The sequence below is a fragment of the Giraffa tippelskirchi genome, chromosome 7 (assembly GCF_054371585.1).
Source record: "Giraffa tippelskirchi isolate mGirTip1 chromosome 7, T2T-mGirTip1v1.2.pri, whole genome shotgun sequence".
NCBI classification, from domain to species: Eukaryota; Metazoa; Chordata; class Mammalia; order Artiodactyla; family Giraffidae; genus Giraffa; species Giraffa tippelskirchi.
In genome coordinates this window covers 13762318-13780119 of record NC_137281.1, presented here as the reverse complement: position 1 = coordinate 13780119, position 17802 = coordinate 13762318, and the positions used below count along the sequence as shown (strand labels likewise).

Sequence of the window (17802 nt, the reverse complement as noted above, 5' to 3'; positions counted from 1 at the left end):
AAAGATGGTTTAATGATAATACCTACCTTACAGGGTGCATTTGATTTAATAGACATAGAGCACATAGTGCCAGGCACACAGTAACTGCTCCATTATTGCTATTATTGTTGTTGTTTTTATCATCTCATTCTGTTCCTCAGGTGTTGACATGGTGATGCCTCTCAGACTTGCGTCTCAGCCCTGATATCTGTCTTTGAACTCTGCCTTGTACATCCAGCTGCCCCTACCCCCAATGTTGCCCCTTTAGATGTCCAGTACTGACATCTGGGGCTTCCCAGGTGGCTCAGTGGTAAAGAATCCTTCTACCAATACAGGAGACATGGGTTTGTACAGCAACCCACTCCAGTATTCTTGCCTGGGAAATCCCAATGACAGAGAAGCCTGGTGGGCTACAGGTCATAGGGTTATAATAGAGTCAGACGTGACTTAGTGACTAAGCAACAGCAATAACTGACATCTGAGATAGAATACTGCTTCCTGCTTCCTCCTCACCGTCAGCTCTGTTCTGGCCTCATCTTCCCCTCTCTGCAAATGGTACCACCTTCTTCTGCCCATTGCTCAACCCTCAAGGGCAATCAAGCCTTTCCTCTCTGTCAAATCAACAAAGATATTCAATCTGTCCTCGATCCATCAGTCACTCCACGGCACCACTCTGGTCCTGTCCACCCCCAGCTGCTTCCTTATTGTTTCCCTGCACCCTTCTGCCCTCACTCAGCTAGAGATCAGTTCATCACTTCCCAGCTGAAACTTTCCCCATAGTTTCACTGTGAATTTATTACACTTAGATAAATCCTACAGAGCTGCCCCTACAATGTTTTATCTGATCTCATCTCCCCTGTGCTCCCTCCATTCCAGCCACACTGGCCTCCCTCCTGTTCCCCAAACCCATCACTCCTGGTCCTTCCTAAGGGCCTTTATACTTGCTGTTGCCTCCTTTTTGGGTCTTTGCTCAAATGTCACCTCCTCCAAGAAGCCCTCCCTGACCACCCCAGCTAAAACGGGCTTCCTACCCACTCTTTTCCCTGTCATTACAACCTTTTTTCACCATCAAAGCATTTAGTGCTGTTCATTAATTAGTTACTTATTGAGGGAATTCTCTGTGGTTCAGTGGTTAGGACCCCATGCTTACATTGCTGAGGGTGCAGGTTCAATCCCTGGTCAGGAAACTAAGGTCCCACAAGCCCAATGACTCGGCCAATAAAAAAAAGAAAGAAAGAAAAATTCTTAAATTGCTGAAGTCCATCCCTCCTCCCACAAGGAAGCTGCATGGAGATAGGAATCTGTTCTTCCACCATTATATCACCAACACAGAAGGCTTGGCCACGGTGGATGTTTAATAAGTATTGAAAGAATAAAAGGTAGTAGCCTATGCGGTCCACTATTCTACATCTTGCCTTTTTCACCCAATAGACTTGTGACTAGTGGTAAAGAATCTGCCTGCCAATGCAGGAGACACAAGAGACACGGGTTTGATCCCTGGGTCAGGAAGATCCCCTGGAGATGGAAACGGCAACCCACTCCAGTATTCTTGCCTGGGAGATTCCATAGACAGAGGAGCCTGGAGGGTTACAGTCCATGGGTTCGCAAACAGTCAGACGTGACTGAGCAACCAAGGGAGAGGAGGGGGAGTCTTGTTGCTATTTCCTTGTCTGTACATCAGGATTGCTGTAACCTTTTGGCTTTTTTTCTTACTGGGATATAATTTACATACAAGAAAATACACCCATTAATTTTTTTTTAATTTTATTATTATTATTTTTGGCTGAATGCAGGATCTTAGTTCCCCAACCAGGGATCGAACCTTTGCCCCCTGCATTGCAGCATGAAGTTTTAACCACTGGACCACCAGGGAAGTCCCTAAACCCTTTCTTTCTTTCAGTTGTACTGGGTCTTCATTGCTGCGCTTAGGCTCTCTCTAGTTGTGGCAAGCAGGGGAAATTGTTGCAGTGCTCAGGCTTTTCAGTGCAGTGGCTTCTCTTGTTGCGGAGCAGCATCTCTAGAGCACAGACTCAGTATTTGTGGTGCTTAGGCTTAGCTGCTCCTAGGCATGTGGGATCTTCTCAGACCAGGGATGGAACCCATGTCCCCTGCATTGGCAGGCGGATTCCTAACAATTGGACCACCAGGGAAGTCGCCCCCCACACACACCCATTCTAAAGATACAGTTTGATGAATTTTGGCAAATGTGTACTCCCATATAACTACCACCACAATTAAGATAAAGCTTTTTTCTCACCCCAGAAAGGCCACCCCTCTGCCCTACAGCCCAGGCAACCACCAACCTGCTTTCTTTGATTCTAGATCACTGTTTCAGAGCTTGAGTCCCCACACTGGGACCTTTGCTGATCAGAAGGTAAAGAAAGGAGACACTGGAGATCTAATGTTGAAAGACACTTGGCTCTGTGTGGCTCCTGGATTGCTCAGATTTAAGTAAAAATATACCTCATGGTATGGGGTGATGGGGTAGATGTTTCTAAAATTTCAGATTCTGGAGTCCACAGGGACTGAATTAGACTCCTGGGCGTAAGGTTTGAAAATACACATTTTTTTTTTCTTTTGGCCATGCCATGAGGCTTGTGGGATCTTAGTTCCCTGACCAGGGATCGAACCCATGCCCTCTGCATTGAAAGTGCAGAATCTTAACCACTGGACTGCCAGGGAAGTCTGAAAATACATGTTTAAATAAGCTCCCTGGGTGAATCTAGTGAGCACTAAAGTTTGGGGATCAGGTGGTATGAGGATATGGGTGAGAGAGAAGGGCATTCTGGGTAGAAAGAACTTTCTGAGCAAAATCTCTGAGATGGGAGAGAACAAGGACCAGATATCCAGGGCCTCAAATGCTGGCAGAGAGCTGGGATTTTTCTCCTGAGGGCACTGGGGAGCCATGGCAGGTTTAAGCAGGGGAGTGACTGCTTGTGTTTAACCTCTCATAAGACCCCTTTGACTGTGCCCTTGTGTGTGTGTGTGTGTGTGTGTGTGTGTGTGTGTGTGTGTGTAAGAGAAGGGGCTGAGGACCTCAGGAGTGAGATAATGTGGACACCATGGCAGAAGGGGGGCACACAGAGGAGGAGTGTTGATCCTCATTCTACAGATTTCCTGCCTTTTTTTTGGTTTCTGGCTCTGAGCCACTCCCTGACCTGGATTCTGACCTGGGGACAGCTCTGACTCCACTAGACAGACATTCCTCCTCCTGACTCTGTCCTTTCCTCCTCCTCCTCCGATGAAGACAGGCGGGCAGGGAGCCAGGCATGGGTGTGGGTCTGTGTGCTTGCAGTGGTGGTGGGAGTGTCTCCAGTTATGCATGTATCATGGGTTCTGCGAGTATTTGGAAACCTCTTGAGGACTTCTGGGTGAGCAGGGATACTGCACATAAGTTAGTTTGTCCCCTTCTGTGGGTCCTTCCTCCCCCCAGGGCCCTGGCTAATTCCCAGCTTTCCCAGGATAGGTCACTTCACCTCTCTTGCCTCTCACTTCTCCAGTCAGTCAGTGAAGGAACTATTACCCGGACCCACCTCCCAGGGTTGTTGTAAGATTTAATGAGTTAAAGGCAGACACTCAATAAATGCAACTATGTTCTTCTATCTGTTTCTGTGTGATCCACTGTCTCTGGGGGCAATTTGAATCTGTATCCCTGTGTATCACATGAGACTCTGTGTCCAATTTGCCTCGTACCAGCTGTGCAACCTTGGATGAATTACTAGACCTCTCTGAGTCTCAGTAACTGAGACTTCTACTCTCAGTTATGGAGACTTCTACTTTTGTGGAAGTCTCCTCTTCTACAAAACGGGTATAACAATAGTACCTATTTCCTATGGAAGATATGGAGATTGAATTAATTACTCCACCTAAAGAATTTAGAACAATGCCTGGCACATAGGCATTAATTACATGAGCAGCATCATTTGGGTGTGAGCTCCACTCTGTATGTCTGCAGAATGTGTCTGTCAGCATCTTGCGGGAATCTGGGGCTGGAAGCATATGGGGTTATCTGGGGCAGTATGGGACCAGGCCTGTGAGGGAGCCCTCTGTTTTCTCATCTGTGAATTGGGGTAACAACAGCTCCCTACTCAGAGTTGGTGTGCAAGTTGGATGCTGGGTTGCATGTGGCTGGCATGCAACTCCACACACATTCACTATTATCTTTTCTTTACATATAAAATGCCCGTAATAGTAGCACCTACATTGTTAGCGGATGAAATGAACTTGTAAGACCTTAGGACAACATCTAGCCAGCAGAAAGTGCTCACCTTGGCGCTTGTTACTGGAAACTTATGTGGGACTGAGCCTGTGCTTACCTGGGCGGGCTGTGGGATGTGGCAAGGGCAGGATGTGGCCATGGGCATCTGGCCCTACAGGTTCCTCCACCACCCCACTTCCTCCGCACCCCGACCTCCTGCCCCCGCCATTGCTCCAGCCCTGACTCCAAACTCCCTATGACCTCCCAGGGAGGAGGTTTGGCCAGCCTGCACCGCCTGCCCCAACCCCAGGAAGAGATGCAAGGCACCCCGATAGCCAGGAGGGGTTACTACCTCCCTTTCTGACACCATCTCAGTGTCTCCCTCGGGTCCCCCATCTCTGTGACTCCGGGTCTCTCTGGGTCTCTCTCTGTCCCCCACCCCATCCCACTATGCTTCCGGGACAAGAAATATCAGGTCCCAAGGTTGTGTCCCAAGTGAGGGCAGAGGAGGAACAAGCAGAGGCGGGGCTCCCCTCCCACCTCCCCTCCCACCCCCACCCCTTACGGCATGCCCAGCTGACGGGGAGGTTGCAGGGGGGAGAGGGGGGCTTCATTAATTAAGCTCTCCTGCAGCCACGCGGGATGTTAACGAGGTGGATGGGCCTCATTAGAGAGCCGAGCCCTGGCATTAGCGCCTTGATCACACCCCTCTCCGGGGCTGATGTCTGGGGAATCTGGAGCAGGAGGCTTGGGAAACACAGCAGGGCTAGGACCCGGACTCCTGCGGGCTGGGAGAAGGAGGGGCTGGGACCTGGGCTCCTGAGCCCGAGGGAGGAGGGCCTGGGGGCCTGGATCCATCCCCCAACACACCCCTCTACTTAAAGGCCAGCCGAGGCGCTCCGCCCTCTCCCGCCCCGGGTTCACCCCGAACCCTGCGGAGGAGCCGGGACAGTCACCCAGACCCGAGCGATGGAGGAGGTACGGGAAGGACCGGAGCTCGGCGGCAGGATGGAGCAACCCGCGAGCCCCCAGGAGCCGGCGTCTCCGCCCCCGCCCCCGTCGCCGCCTTCGCCCGCGGCCCCCGAGACCCCCGGGCTCCCCGCGCCCGAGTCGCCAACCGAGGCCCACGCGCGGCAGCTGCTGCTGCACGAGTGGGCGCCGCCGGGCGGGAGCCTGGAGCTGCCCCCGCGCCTCACCTGGAAGCTGCTCTTCCTGCGGCGTCCGCTCTACCGCAACCTGCTGCGCTCGCCCAACCCCGAAGGTGCGGGGTCGTGGTCCGCGCGAGGCTGGAGCAGCCGGGAGGCCGCCCCGCCTCCGTCCCCTTCCCCTGGGCTCGCTCACCTAGACCGTCGGTCTCGTCTTCTCTTCGTCCGTTTCCTTGCCTCTCTCACTCTGTTTCTCCGTCTCTGTCTCTTGACGTCTCCCTCTGTATTTTTATTCCTCTGCATCCTTTTCTGTGGCTTCCCGGGTGGCACAGCGGTAAAGAACCCGCCTGCACTGTAGGAAATGCAGGAGACGCAGGTTCGATCCCTGGGTCGGGAAGATCCCCTGGAGGAGGGCATGGCAACCCACTCCAGTATTCTTGCCTGGAGAGTCCCATGGACCGAGGAGCCTAGCGGGCTCCAGTCCATGGGGTCGCAAAGAATCTGACACGCCTGAGCGACCGAGCAGCCATGCATGCAAGCACCTCCTTCTCTGTCCCTTTCTCTCTCAGCGTTCCACTCTGTCTCCCGTGTCTTTGTCTCACTTGCATCTCTGTCTCTTTCTACATCTTGTGTCTCCGTCTGTCTCTCACAGGGTCTGTCTCACCTTGTATCTCCCCCTCCCTCCTCCCATGTTACCGTTCAGTCGCTCAGTCATTCCGACTCTTTGCGACCCCATGGACTGCAGCACGCCAGGCTTCCCTGTCCTTCACTATCTCCCGGAGCTATCTCCGTCCTCCCATATTCTCGCTCTTTTTCTTGGTTCCTCTCTCTCTTTCTCCCTGTTCCTCCCCTCTCGACACAACGCCCTCCCCCTCCGAGCACTGGTCCTCTGAACCCCAAGACATTCTCAGAGCTCTCCCAGGGCCCTGACTCACTCCCCGCTGCATGGCTGGGCTGGGCTGGCAGGCGGGGCACTGATTCCCGTCCTTCCAGCAGAGTCCAGAGGGCAGGGAGTGGGGAGCCTGCAGGAAGGGGGGCAGCTTCAGCCCTCCTGAGGCTCCGCTTCCCTGCCCGTTTCAGGCATCAACATTTATGAGCCAGCGCCCCCTACTGGTCCCACCCAGCAACCCCTGGAGGCTCTGGGTAAGCGCCGGGTGGCTAGCCCCAAGCTGAGGAGGGTGTGGCCCTGGAGAACTGGCACGTTCTAATCCTTTGCTCCTCCACCCGCCAGGCAATTTCCGCGGCTGGCACATCAGGACTGAGAAACTCCAGCAGAACCTCAGGTGAGTGTCTGGGACACACGTGGCCTGCATTTGATTCCCTCTTCCGGCCTCCCTCTCTGTGGGACCTGGAAAAGCTGTCTTTACCAATCTGGGCCAAATTGTCTCCTGCTCTGTAAACAGGATGAGGCATACGAGCATGCCCATAAAACACATGGCATAGTGTCTGGCTAGCTTGCACATAGTAGGTGTTCCATGCCGTGCCTAGTCACTCAGTTCGCATCCAACTCTTTGCGACCACACGGACAGTAGCCCATGAGGCTCCTCTGTTCATGGAATTCTCCAGGCAGGAATACTGGAATGGGTTGCCATTCCCTTCTCCAGGGGATCTTCCTGACGCAGGGATCCAACCCGGGTCTCCGGCATTGCGGGTGGATTCTTTACCGCCTGAGCCCCCAGGGAAGCCTAGCAGCCTCTTTCTGTGGGAATGGGAGAGCCACCCAGGCCACCAGCTGTCTGCCTTTAAACCGGGCCCCTTTCTGCATAGTGGGTGGGATGCCGCAACTCAGGGGCTCCGAGTCACAGGCACTTGGGTTCAACTCTGCCACTTCTTTGCTGCTCGATCTTGATAAGTCACTTCCCTGTGTGCATCGCGGTTTCCCCATCTGCAACAGGGTTCAGGATGCATCGCCCTCAGAGAAGCTCATAGGAACCGAGACTGTGAGGTGCTGAGTGGGTGCTCAGCCCCCATAGGCCAGCGCCCTTGACGTCTTTAGGAGGGTGCGATGATCAGGGTGTCCCGCTTCTGGGGGCCTGGCTGACCTGGGAGAATGTCAGCAGATGGCAGCCCTCCCCCCCCCGTGCCCTCTCTCACAGCTGGACAGTGAAGCAGCAGTGCGTGGACCTTCTGGCCGAGGGCTTGTGGGAGGAGCTACTGGATGATGAGCAGCCACGTATCACGGTCATGGACTGGTACGCGCCTCCGCCCCGCCCACCTGCCCAGCCGGCCTCCCCAAAGCGCATGCCTCACCTCGTGCTCCCTGAGACCCTCCTGCCACTGCGCGACCCAGCCCTTTCCATATCTCTGGCCCTTTTGCTCTGAATCTTTCTGTTCTTGAAATGTTCCAGCCCAGAGCCTCTTCTTTCTTCACCGGATGTTGGTTACCCTCTTTTCTTGAGATGGATTCCCCCCTTTATTTGGCTGCGTCTCACAGCTTGAGAGATCTCAGTTCCTCAACCAGGGATTGAACTCAGGCCACGGGGAGCCTTCCCTGACCACTCCCAAGCTGGGTCAGATGCATTATGCTCCAGTACCCCGAATGTCCCCTATCCCAGCTCTGACCATGCCTGGCTGTCCCTTCCTAATAACATGTCCACCTTCCCCACTGGACCATTATTAATTCCATGAGAGCAGGGCGTGGGGTTGTCTTGGTTACTGCTGTGTCACAAGCAGCACCCAGCCCCGGTGCACATAGTGGGTGCCAATGGGTGTGTGTGTGGAATGACAACCATACCAGGAGTGGGGGCTGTGGTGGCAGCTGAAGGCCAGTCCCCCATCCCAGGTTCGAGGACAGCCGACTGGACGCATGTGTGTATGAGCTGCACGTATGGCTGCTGGCGGCTGACCGCAGCACAGTCATCGCCCAGCACCATGTGGCCCCCCGCACCTCCGGGAGAGGCCCTCCCGGCCGCTGGATCCAGGTGAGACGCCCTACCCTGGCCACCACCCCCATACATGCTTTCGTGTCCCAAGACCTCACAGAGGGAGGAGGGAGGAGAGCAGGGTTTATGGGTCCCTAATAAGAACTTCTTCCTGACCCTGGTGCTGCCCCAGGTGTCCCACGTATTCCGCCAGTACGGCCCCGGCGTCCGCTTTGTCCACTTCCTGCACAAGACCAAGAACCGGATGGAGCGTGGCGGGCTGCGGCGGACTAGGGTGACCGACTCTTCTGTGTCTGTGCAATTCAGGGAGTGACTGGCTGACCCTGGGCCCCTCCTGACCTCTTATATGATGATACAAGATACCAAGCCCTCAGCGACTTCTCATTCCCTCATCACTTCCGATATCTTAGCATCTCTCTGATCCCCTAGCAGCTCCCTAAGCCTTAGAACCTCCTGACCCTTAAGCTCCACCATGTTCCCTGAGCACCCCGCTTTCTCCCTTTATACCCTCCTGTCCCCTTGGCTGCTCCTGGACTACATACTACCTCCTATGCCCTGTAATCCTGCCTGGCCCTTGGCTTCTCAGCTGACATCTTCACACATCTTTGAATGTCTGTCTCGCTGGCACCTTTGCTGCACTCTCTGCATGAGGGCAGTGGCCACTTCTTCCTGAGTCAGTGCTTGACAAGACAATAGGGGCTCAATAAACCTTTGTTGACTGAATGAATAAATACACAATACACGTGCCCAAGGAATGCTGTTTCCCTGGTGTTTGCTCCTTAGAACTTCATCGAGTTCATTTCCCACTTGCACATCCTCTAATCCTTGATCTCTAGCGCCTCCCTTGACCTCTGATCTCTTATGTTCCAAATTTATGGCCTCATAGCAACTCTACTTACCTCCCTCTTCTCCCGTGTCTCTTAACTCTCAGAATGTCCCCAGATTTCCTTCCTCCCTCCAATCCCATGTTATCATCCCCCAGAGCTGTCCTTCTACTTCTCCTCCTCCCAAGACCCTTCATTGCTCTTTTACTCCTCCAGAGCCCTCAAACCCAGGTACTCACAGGGGTCCTTATCCTTAGGAGTGCTGCTGCTAAGTCGCTTCAGTTGTGTCCGACTCTGTGCGACCCCACAGACGGCAGCCCACCAGGCTCCATCATCCCTGGGATTCTCCAGGCAAGAATACTGGAGTGGGTTGCCATTTCCTTCTCCAGCGCAGGAAAGGGACAAGTGAAAGTGAAGTCGCTCAGTTGTGTCCGCCTCTTAATGACCCCATGGACTGTAGCCTACCAGGCTCCTCCGTCCATGGGATATTCCAAGCAAGAGTACTGGAGTGGGGTGCCATTGCCTTCTCCATCCTTAGGAGTAGTAAATCGCAAATTTGAATTTTCAGAAATATGCAAATTAGAATGAAAGTGTTCTCCATGTATTGGAGCCTGGGGGCTTAAAAGTATTTCATAACCCCTGAGTCCTGGGCTATGGGCAGATCACAAAACAGACCCTGGACCTACATGGGGCAGAGTCCTTGAAGGCCTCTTACCCTCCTACGTATGAATCCTGAGAAAGTCTTGATGTCCCTGGCAGGCCTGAACACCTGGTATGGGGAGGGGGGGATTCAGAAAATGGCTATCCACCAAAAAGTGTGGAAAGCATTTCAATGTTTAACAATCAGCCAGCAGTGTGACTTCTCTGGTAGTCCTGTGGCTAAGACTCTGAGCTCCCACCGTAGGAGGCCCAGGTTTCATCCTAGTTCAGGGAACTAGACCCCACATGCCACACCTAAGACCCAGCGTGCATGTTGAATCATGTCCAACTCTTTGCAACCCTGTGAACTATAGCCCTCCAGGTTCCTCTGTCCATGGAATTTTCCAGGCAAGAATACTGGGGTGGGTTGCCAATTCCTACTCCAGTGGATCTTCCCGACCCAGGGATTGAACCAGTCTCTTGCATCTCCTGCATTGGCAGGCAGATTCTTTACTACTGCACCACCTGGAAAGCCCATGACCTGGTACAGCCAAACAAAATAAATAAATATTTTAAAAAAATCAGCCAGCAGTACCATTACTTGTCACGCAGATGCCCTATGGGTATGTGCATATGTGTGCACACCTAAATCCGTGCGTGTGCCCCCACAGGATCTATGCATGTGTCCCCATCCACAGCAGATACTGTTTCAGGTATGGGCTGACTCAGCCCTTACCACCCTGCTCCCTCCTCCATTCCCGACCCCACATCTGTGTGGACCTGGGGCCCAGACACAAGCAAATGGCAGACAGGGGTAGCTTCATAAGGGCTGTATTACAGGGAAGGCAAGATGAGGGCGGGCAGAAAGATCTGTTCTCCTGGGTCTTACAGACTTCAGCAGACCCCATGGACAAGGCCAGGTGAGGGGCTCAGCACTTTGTGAGGGCTGGAGATGAGTGATCTCGTAAGGTATCACTTGCAACTGCAACAGAATCGAAAATTATTGCCAAGGGGTGCCAGGGCCTCCGAGATTTATGGTAGGAGGGATTCTAGAAGCCTGAGATGGGGTTGGGGGCTGGGGCTGGGCTCCAAGTTCAGGGTCTAGCCATCCTGGCCTGGGAGTTTGGGGCTGGGGGTTCTTGGAGTTCTTGGGGGTAGAGGGGCAGGTGGGTGGTTTTAGAGGGTGCCCTGGCTAGATCTAGGGCTGCGGGGTCTGTGAGTTTGGATATGTGAGTCCAGGGTGGGCTCAGGGGCCTCCAAAGCTGGGCCTGGAGGCTTCAGAACCTTAATGGGGGCACTGGAACCAGTTTCTGGGGCCAAGGCTGATGTAGAGGACCTAGGAGAGTGGAGCGTGAGGGCTAGATAGGGTATTCCTGGAATTAGATCTGGGGTCTTGAGGTCTGGGTCAGGTTTAGAATCTGGGAGCCCCAGAGTTGGGTCTGGGAGCCCCAGAGTTGGGTCTGAGAGTCCTGGGATCTGATGATCTAGGTGGGTGGGGAAGGACTAGCTTTGGTTCTGGGGGCTTCAAAGTGGGGGGGTTGATGGCTTCCCATCACCAGGCTAGGCTCCAGGACACCAGAGATGGTCTACCCTCCCCGAGAAGAGCGCAGCTGCCTGGTGGGTAGGCAAGTGAGCGATTCAGGAAGGTGGGAGGGGGAGCTCCCAGAATGAAGACTGGATTGCCTTGGGAATCTCAGAGTTGGGTCTGGGAGATCCAAGAGGCATGGGCTTGGGGAAGGGGGCGTGGGGGAGGAGAAGGGGGACCTCGGAAACTGGTTCTAAGGACGCTCAGTTTGGGTCAGAGGCTCTGGGGTCTGGGTGGTGGGGCCGGCGGGCGGGCACCTGCAGTAGACCGAGGAGATGGCGTTGGACCAGTCCCCGAAGAGGCCGCGGCGGTACTCCTCCAGGCGCGGGTAGCTACCGGCCGAGAACTTTCGCGACTTGCCCTCCTTGCCGCTACGGGACCACACGGTGAGCTCGCAGCGCTGGCCCACCACGATCGAGGAGATGACGTTCGTCCAGTCCGAGGGCAGGTAGGGCAGATCGGCGCCCGACTCCAAGGAGAGCACGGCGCCGGCGCAGCAGTTGTCGTAGTAAGGGTCGCTCTTGTCGTAGAGCTTGGCGCAGGTGCGCGTCCCGTCGGCGTTCTTCAGGTCGGCGGACGCCGGGCAGGCGCCTCGGACGCCGGGGACGGCCACCAGGGCCAGGGTCAGCAGCAGTGGGCACAGCGGGGACATAGTGACGCTGCGGGGCCGAGCCCCAACTCCCTTTTATGCCCCCGACCCGTGGGAAGCGAAAAGCTGCGAGATAAGGACTTGGGGAGGGAAGGCGAGGGCGCCCGGGAGCAGGGAGACTTCCCAACCTACATCAGAACCCACAACCGCTGCATACAGGACGGACTTCATTTGCATAAAACTCAGCCGCTTAAGACGGAATGCAGCAAATGAGAGGACCTGTGGCTTAGAATACAGAGGGTAGCATAGGGTTAATAGTTATAGGGGGGAGGAGCTCTTAAAAATTGACATCGAATGGACAACCTACCCCCCTTCCAAATAGGGAGAGGCCCAAAGAGGGGGAGGGGAGCTTGGCCTCCGTGCTGGGCACTACCCTTCCCCCCAGGCAGGTCCTTGGGAAAGGAAAAGCTGGAGATAAGGAGAGACAGACCCTGGAGGGGAAGGGAGAGAGGGGAGGGAGGAGATGAGAAGGGAGTCGCCCCCACCTCCCCAGGAGCAGATTTTCCAGGGCAAGATTGAGAAATTAGCTAGACATAATTGCAGAACGAAAATCATTTCAAGGTAATATACAAAAGGCTTGGGGAAAAATTTGCAACACTTGGGACAGCACAGAATTAGTAGCTATTATATATAAAGATGGAAAGAATACAGGGAAGAACTGTATAAAAAAGATCTTAATGAACCAGATTACTACAATGGTGTGGTTAGTCACCCAGAACCAGACATTCTGGAGTGCGAAGTCAAGTGGGCCTTAAGAAGCACTGCTGTTAATGAAGCTAATGGATGTGATGAAATCCCAGCAGAACTATTCAAATCCCTAAAAGATGATGGTTTTGCATTTATTATGCCAGCAAATCTGGAAGACCCAGAAGTGGCCACAGGACTGGAAAAGGTCAATCCTCATTCCAATTTCCAAGAAGGACAGTACCAAAGAATGTGCTAACCATCGGACAATTGCACTCACCTCCCATGCTAGTAAGGTCATGCTTAAAATCGTGCATTCTAGGCTTCAGCATTATTCGAACCAAGAACTTCCAGATGTCCAAGCTGGGTTTAGAAAAGGAAGAGGAACTGGAGATCAAATTGCCAACATTCACTGGATTATAGAGAAAGCAAGGGAATTTCAGAGAAACATCTCTCTGTTTCATCAACTACGCTAAAACCTTTGATTGTGTGGATCATGACAAACTGTGGAAAGCTCTTAGAGAGATGAGAATACCAGACCATCTTACCTGTCTCCTGAGAAACCTGTATGCGGGTCAAGAAGCAACAGTTAGAACCCTGTATGGAACATCTGATTGGTTCAAGATGGAGGAAGGATTACGACAGGGCTGTCTGCTGTCACCCTGTTTGTTTAACCTATACTCTGAGCACATCATGAGAAATGCCAGGCTGGATGAGTTACAAGCTGGAATCAAGATAGGTGGGAGAAACATCAATAACCTCAAATATGCAGATGATACCACTCTAATGGCAGAAAGTGAAAAGGAACTAAAGAGCCTCTTGTTGAGGGTGAAGGAGGAGAGTGAAGGAGCCTGCTTAAGACTACATATTAAAAATACTAAGATCATGGCATCCAGCCCCATTACTGCATGGCAAACAGAAGGGGAAAAGGTGGAAGTAGTGACAGATTTCCACTTCTTGGGCTCCAAAATCACTGTGGACAGTGACTGCAGCCATGAAATCAGAAGACAATTGCTTCTTGGCAGGAAAACAATGACAAACCTAGACAGTATGTTGAAAAGCAGAGACATTGCTCTGCCGACAAAGGTCCATATAGTCAAGGCTAAGGTCTTCCCAGTGGTCACGTACAGTTGTGAGAGCTAGACCATAAAGAAGACAGAACACCAAAGAATTGATGCCTTCGAACTGTGGTGCTGGAGAAGACTCCTGAAAGCTCCTTGGACAGCAAGGAGATTAAACCAGTCAGTCTTAAGGGAGATCAACGCTGAATATTCACTGGAAGGACTGATGCTGAAGCTGAAGCTCCAGTATTTTGGTCATCAGATGCAAACAGACAACTCACTGGAAAAGTCCCTGATGCTGGGAAAGATTGAAGGCAGAAGGCGAAGAGGCATTAGAGGATGAGATGGTTGGACGGTATCACCGATGCAAAGAACGTGAACTTCGGCAAACTCCAGTCAATAGTGAGGGACAGGGAGGCCTGGCATGCTGCAGTCCATGGGGTTGCAAAGAGTTGGACACAACTGGGTGACTGAACAACAACAACATATATAAAGAGGATTACAAACTGACAAGATATCAAACAACACCCTCCGCCACCTACCCCAGGAAGGACAAGTCAAGGAAGGGGAGAGGGAAGGAAGAAGCTGCCACTTTCCCCCACCCCAGAATTCTCACTCCCAAGGAACTAGATTTTCTTAACCAAGTTTGGAAATCTTGCATCTATAAAATGAACAGGGGACTTCCCTGGTGGTCTACTGGCTAAGACTCCACACTCCCAATGCAGAGGTGCTGGGTTCCATCCCTGGTCAGGGAACTATATCGCACATGCCACAACTAGGACACAGCACAGCCAAATAGATTTTTTTAAATAAAATAAACAAAGGATAGGTTAAACTGTTTAAAACTTAAACCTTTTGTACAGCAACAAATAAAAAAACATAATCTGGGGGAAAATAGACAATTTTTGTAACATGAATATTTACTGATCAGCAAGTCAAAACGGTACAAACCAAAGGCAAAATTAAGGGGCTGCACAGGAAAGTTAGGGAGGCTAGAACCTCAGGGACATGAGGCCCCTGGCATCTGAGAGTCTGGCCAAGGCCCTTTGGAGGCTCTCTGGAGTCCCTGGCCTCCCACCAGATGAGAACAGGGTCAGGTGTGTGAATGAGCTGATCAGATAGATAGTGGTTCAAGTCTGTGGCTCTGTGGGTGAGTCCAAGTCTGGGTCTCTGTTTCCTCATCTGTAAAATGGGTGACATTTCTTCCTACACTATAGGGTTGCTGTGAAGATTACAAGGGATAGCAGAAAAGTACGGGGGCTAAAGGTATAGCCTATGGAGCCAGGCTGCCTGGAGCCAGATCCCAGCACCTTCATGAGCTTTCGCTAGTGACTCTACCTCAGGGTCTCATGGAGACAAGGACAAACGGTATCCACCTCAGGATGCTGGTATAAGAAGTAAATGAAATAATCCACGTAACAGCACTTAAAGTAGGGCCCTTGCTCTGTGCCATATGAGCGTTTGCCTATTCTTTTTTTTTTTTTTTTTAATATTTATTTATTTGGCTGCGTTGGCAATTGTGCCGCATGAGATCTACAGTCTTAGCTGCAGCATACTGAATCTTGAGCCGTGGCTTGTGGGATCTAGTTCCCTCACCAGGGACTGAACCTGGGCCCCCTGCTTTGGAAGTTTGGAGTCCTTAGCCGCTCAACCACCAGGGAAGTCCTTGCCATATTCTTATTATGGAAGCCCTTAGCATGGTGCCTGGCACACGATAAAGCTCAATGAACATACACCAGCACCCCACCAAACTGACAACAATCTGCTGTTGTCCACAGCCACTCGGCTAACCCTGCTCCCTCCTGTTCTCCTAGACACTGTCTTCTGCCTTGCCCAGGGTAGTGTAGGAGTTACAAGCCAAAGGCTGGAAACACTAAGAACTAGGTTCAAATTTTGACTGTCACCTTACTGAGTGACCTTGGGCAAGTGAACTCATCTCTCCGAACGTTTCCTTCTATCTTCCCTGCTGCTGCTAAGTCGCTTCAGTCATGTCCGACTCTGTGCGACTCCATAGACGGCAGCCCACCAGGCTCCGCCATCCCTGGGATTCTCCAGGCAAGAATACTGGAGTGGGTTGCCATTTCCTTCTCCAGTGCATGAAAGGGAAAAGTGAAAGTGAAGTCGCTCAGTCGTGTCTGATTCTTTGTGACCCCATGGACTGTAGCCTACCAGGCTCCTCCGTCCATGGGATTTTCCAGGCAAGAGTACTGGAGTGGGGTGCCATTGCCTTCTCCCCTATCTTCCATAGGATAGTACAAAATGATGATAGAAACAGAAAATGATAATAGAATGACTATATAAAGTAATTTATAACCAATAAAATATTATTTAAATTATTAGGAACAATTCACATAATTACTTATAAATATAATATACGTACTTAATTATGATGGTGAATAAATACAATAGTATAAATATAAATATGTTGTTGTTTAGTCGATAAATTGGGTCTGACTCTTTTGTGACCCCATGGACTGTAGCCCACCAGGCTTCTCTGCCCATGGGATTTCCCAGGCAGGAATAGTGGAATGGGTTGCCATTTCCTTCTCCAGGTATCTCCCCTACCCAGGGATCGAACCCACATTTCCTGCATTGACAGGTGGATTCTTTACCACTGAGCCACCTGGGAAGTCCCAAATATAAATATATTTATAAATGACAGTATAAATATAATATAAAAAAGTACAAATATAAGTACAAAGTACAGTGCCTGGCACATGGTAAATGCACAATTCACAGAAGCTGTTAGGACTATTCTTACAATGATTCTGAGACCCTGTACCCTGGCCTGACCCGGCCCCAGATCAAACCTGGATCCTTCTGCCTCCTTTCCTCTCGTGACTATGAAATCTAATCTCCAGCCGCTAACTTCCCAGCGGGCCTCCTTAACTTCAGGGACACAGAGTCCCTACTCTCCCAGCTCTGCGACGGCTGGACTTGGGGACAGACAGTCACCTAGAGCCCCAGCCACCCAGGAGGGCCATGAACTCCAGACACAGAGAGCAACACGGGATGGTGAGGAGACCCGGACAGGGACAGGAACGCAGGACCCTCCGGGGCATAGCAGACAGCCAGAGTCAGAGAGAATCCACGGAGACCCAGGGCATGGGCACAGCATCCCCAATCCAGGGACACACACATGAGTAGAGGGAAGGTAGGGACACCCCTTCACGCAGTCAGTATCACTGATGGTCACTGATACTCACTGGTGAATCCTACAGGATTAAGTGTAGACATATGCTTGATGCACAGTGCCAGAGAAACACAGCCTCAGACAATGTCTTGCCAACAGAATCACACGCCCACCATCACTGACAAAGCCCCAGTTCTCAACCACTCCCACCCTATGCTCTATGAAATCTCAAAATCGCAGAACTCCATGCAAACATCTAACATGCCCACGTGAGCACCCACTAGGCATCTTCCTCTGGAAACAATTTCCTTGCTGTTAGTAACGTAAACTGGACAAATGGTAGAAAATAAACATCTCCTTACTGCACGTTTCTTTTTTTTCTTCAAATGAAAGAATGTCCTGCCCTTGAGGAGCCCATGAGGCCTTGAGAAAGTTAGATGGTAGATCAATAATTCGAACACAATGAAAAGAGCTATTACAGGGGCGTTGCAAAGGACTCCGGGAATGCAGTGGGAAGAACAGCAGGGTTTTTTTTAAATCCACTGATATATTTTTATTCGAACAATATGAAAAAAAAAATCCCTTTTTACATCTCATGTCTTGATTTGACATTTTTCATCAGACCATAAAAAATAAATGGGTATACATGTGAAAGTGCCAATAGAAGAAAAAAGAAAGTTTTGTCTCAATCCGGGTAGAATCTGAACATAAATAACATTATGAAAATGCTAAATCTGTTGCATGAATACAGGAAAATATTCAGACCTTTACTTAAACTTACACTGGATCACTGGAATGAATCACTTTTTTAATGACAGATCACTGAGAGGGGTCATTTCTATATAATTCTCAAGGGCTGATACAACCCTCCAAACCAGCCCTGACTGTTTGGTTTGGAAGCAGCAGTTCTCAAAACGTGATCTCTGGACCAACAGCATCCATCAGCATTCCCTGGAAACTAGTGAGAAATGTAGATTCTCAGCTCCACCCTAGTTTTATGAATCAGAAACTCTAGGGATGGGG

General features: G+C 51.5%; 2 protein-coding genes across 2 annotated transcripts; one reads left to right on the top strand and one right to left on the bottom strand.

Annotated features, from left to right (window-relative positions):
- Nucleotides 1–5146: 5146 nt before the first annotated feature.
- On the top strand, nucleotides 5147–8959 carry NCCRP1 (NCCRP1, F-box associated domain containing). Its single transcript, XM_081510714.1, has 6 exons — nucleotides 5147–5438; nucleotides 6403–6465; nucleotides 6554–6605; nucleotides 7419–7514; nucleotides 8105–8243; nucleotides 8377–8959. Exons 1-6 carry the CDS (start codon nucleotides 5147–5149, stop codon nucleotides 8515–8517), a joined length of 783 nt encoding a protein of 260 aa, XP_081366840.1. The 3' UTR covers nucleotides 8518–8959.
- A 2486-nt stretch (nucleotides 8960–11445) lies between these two features.
- Nucleotides 11446–11904, bottom strand: SYCN (syncollin). Its single transcript, XM_081510713.1, has one exon. The coding sequence runs from the start codon at nucleotides 11902–11904 to the stop codon at nucleotides 11446–11448; it is 459 nt and encodes a 152-aa protein (XP_081366839.1).
- Nucleotides 11905–17802: the final 5898 nt, after the last annotated feature.

Excerpts from the sequence above, each read along its gene's own strand:
- NCCRP1 (XM_081510714.1), top strand. The coding sequence starts at position 5,147 with ATGGAGGAGGTACGGGAAGGACCGGAGCTCGGCGGCAGGATGGAGCAA. Across the intron at positions 5,439-6,402 it reads GCGCTCGCCCAACCCCGAAG|GCATCAACATTTATGAGCCA; the intron begins GTGCGGGGTCGT and ends TGCCCGTTTCAG. Across the intron at positions 6,466-6,553 it reads GCAACCCCTGGAGGCTCTGG|GCAATTTCCGCGGCTGGCAC; the intron begins GTAAGCGCCGGG and ends TCCACCCGCCAG.
- SYCN (XM_081510713.1), bottom strand. The coding sequence starts at position 11,904 with ATGTCCCCGCTGTGCCCACTGCTGCTGACCCTGGCCCTGGTGGCCGTC.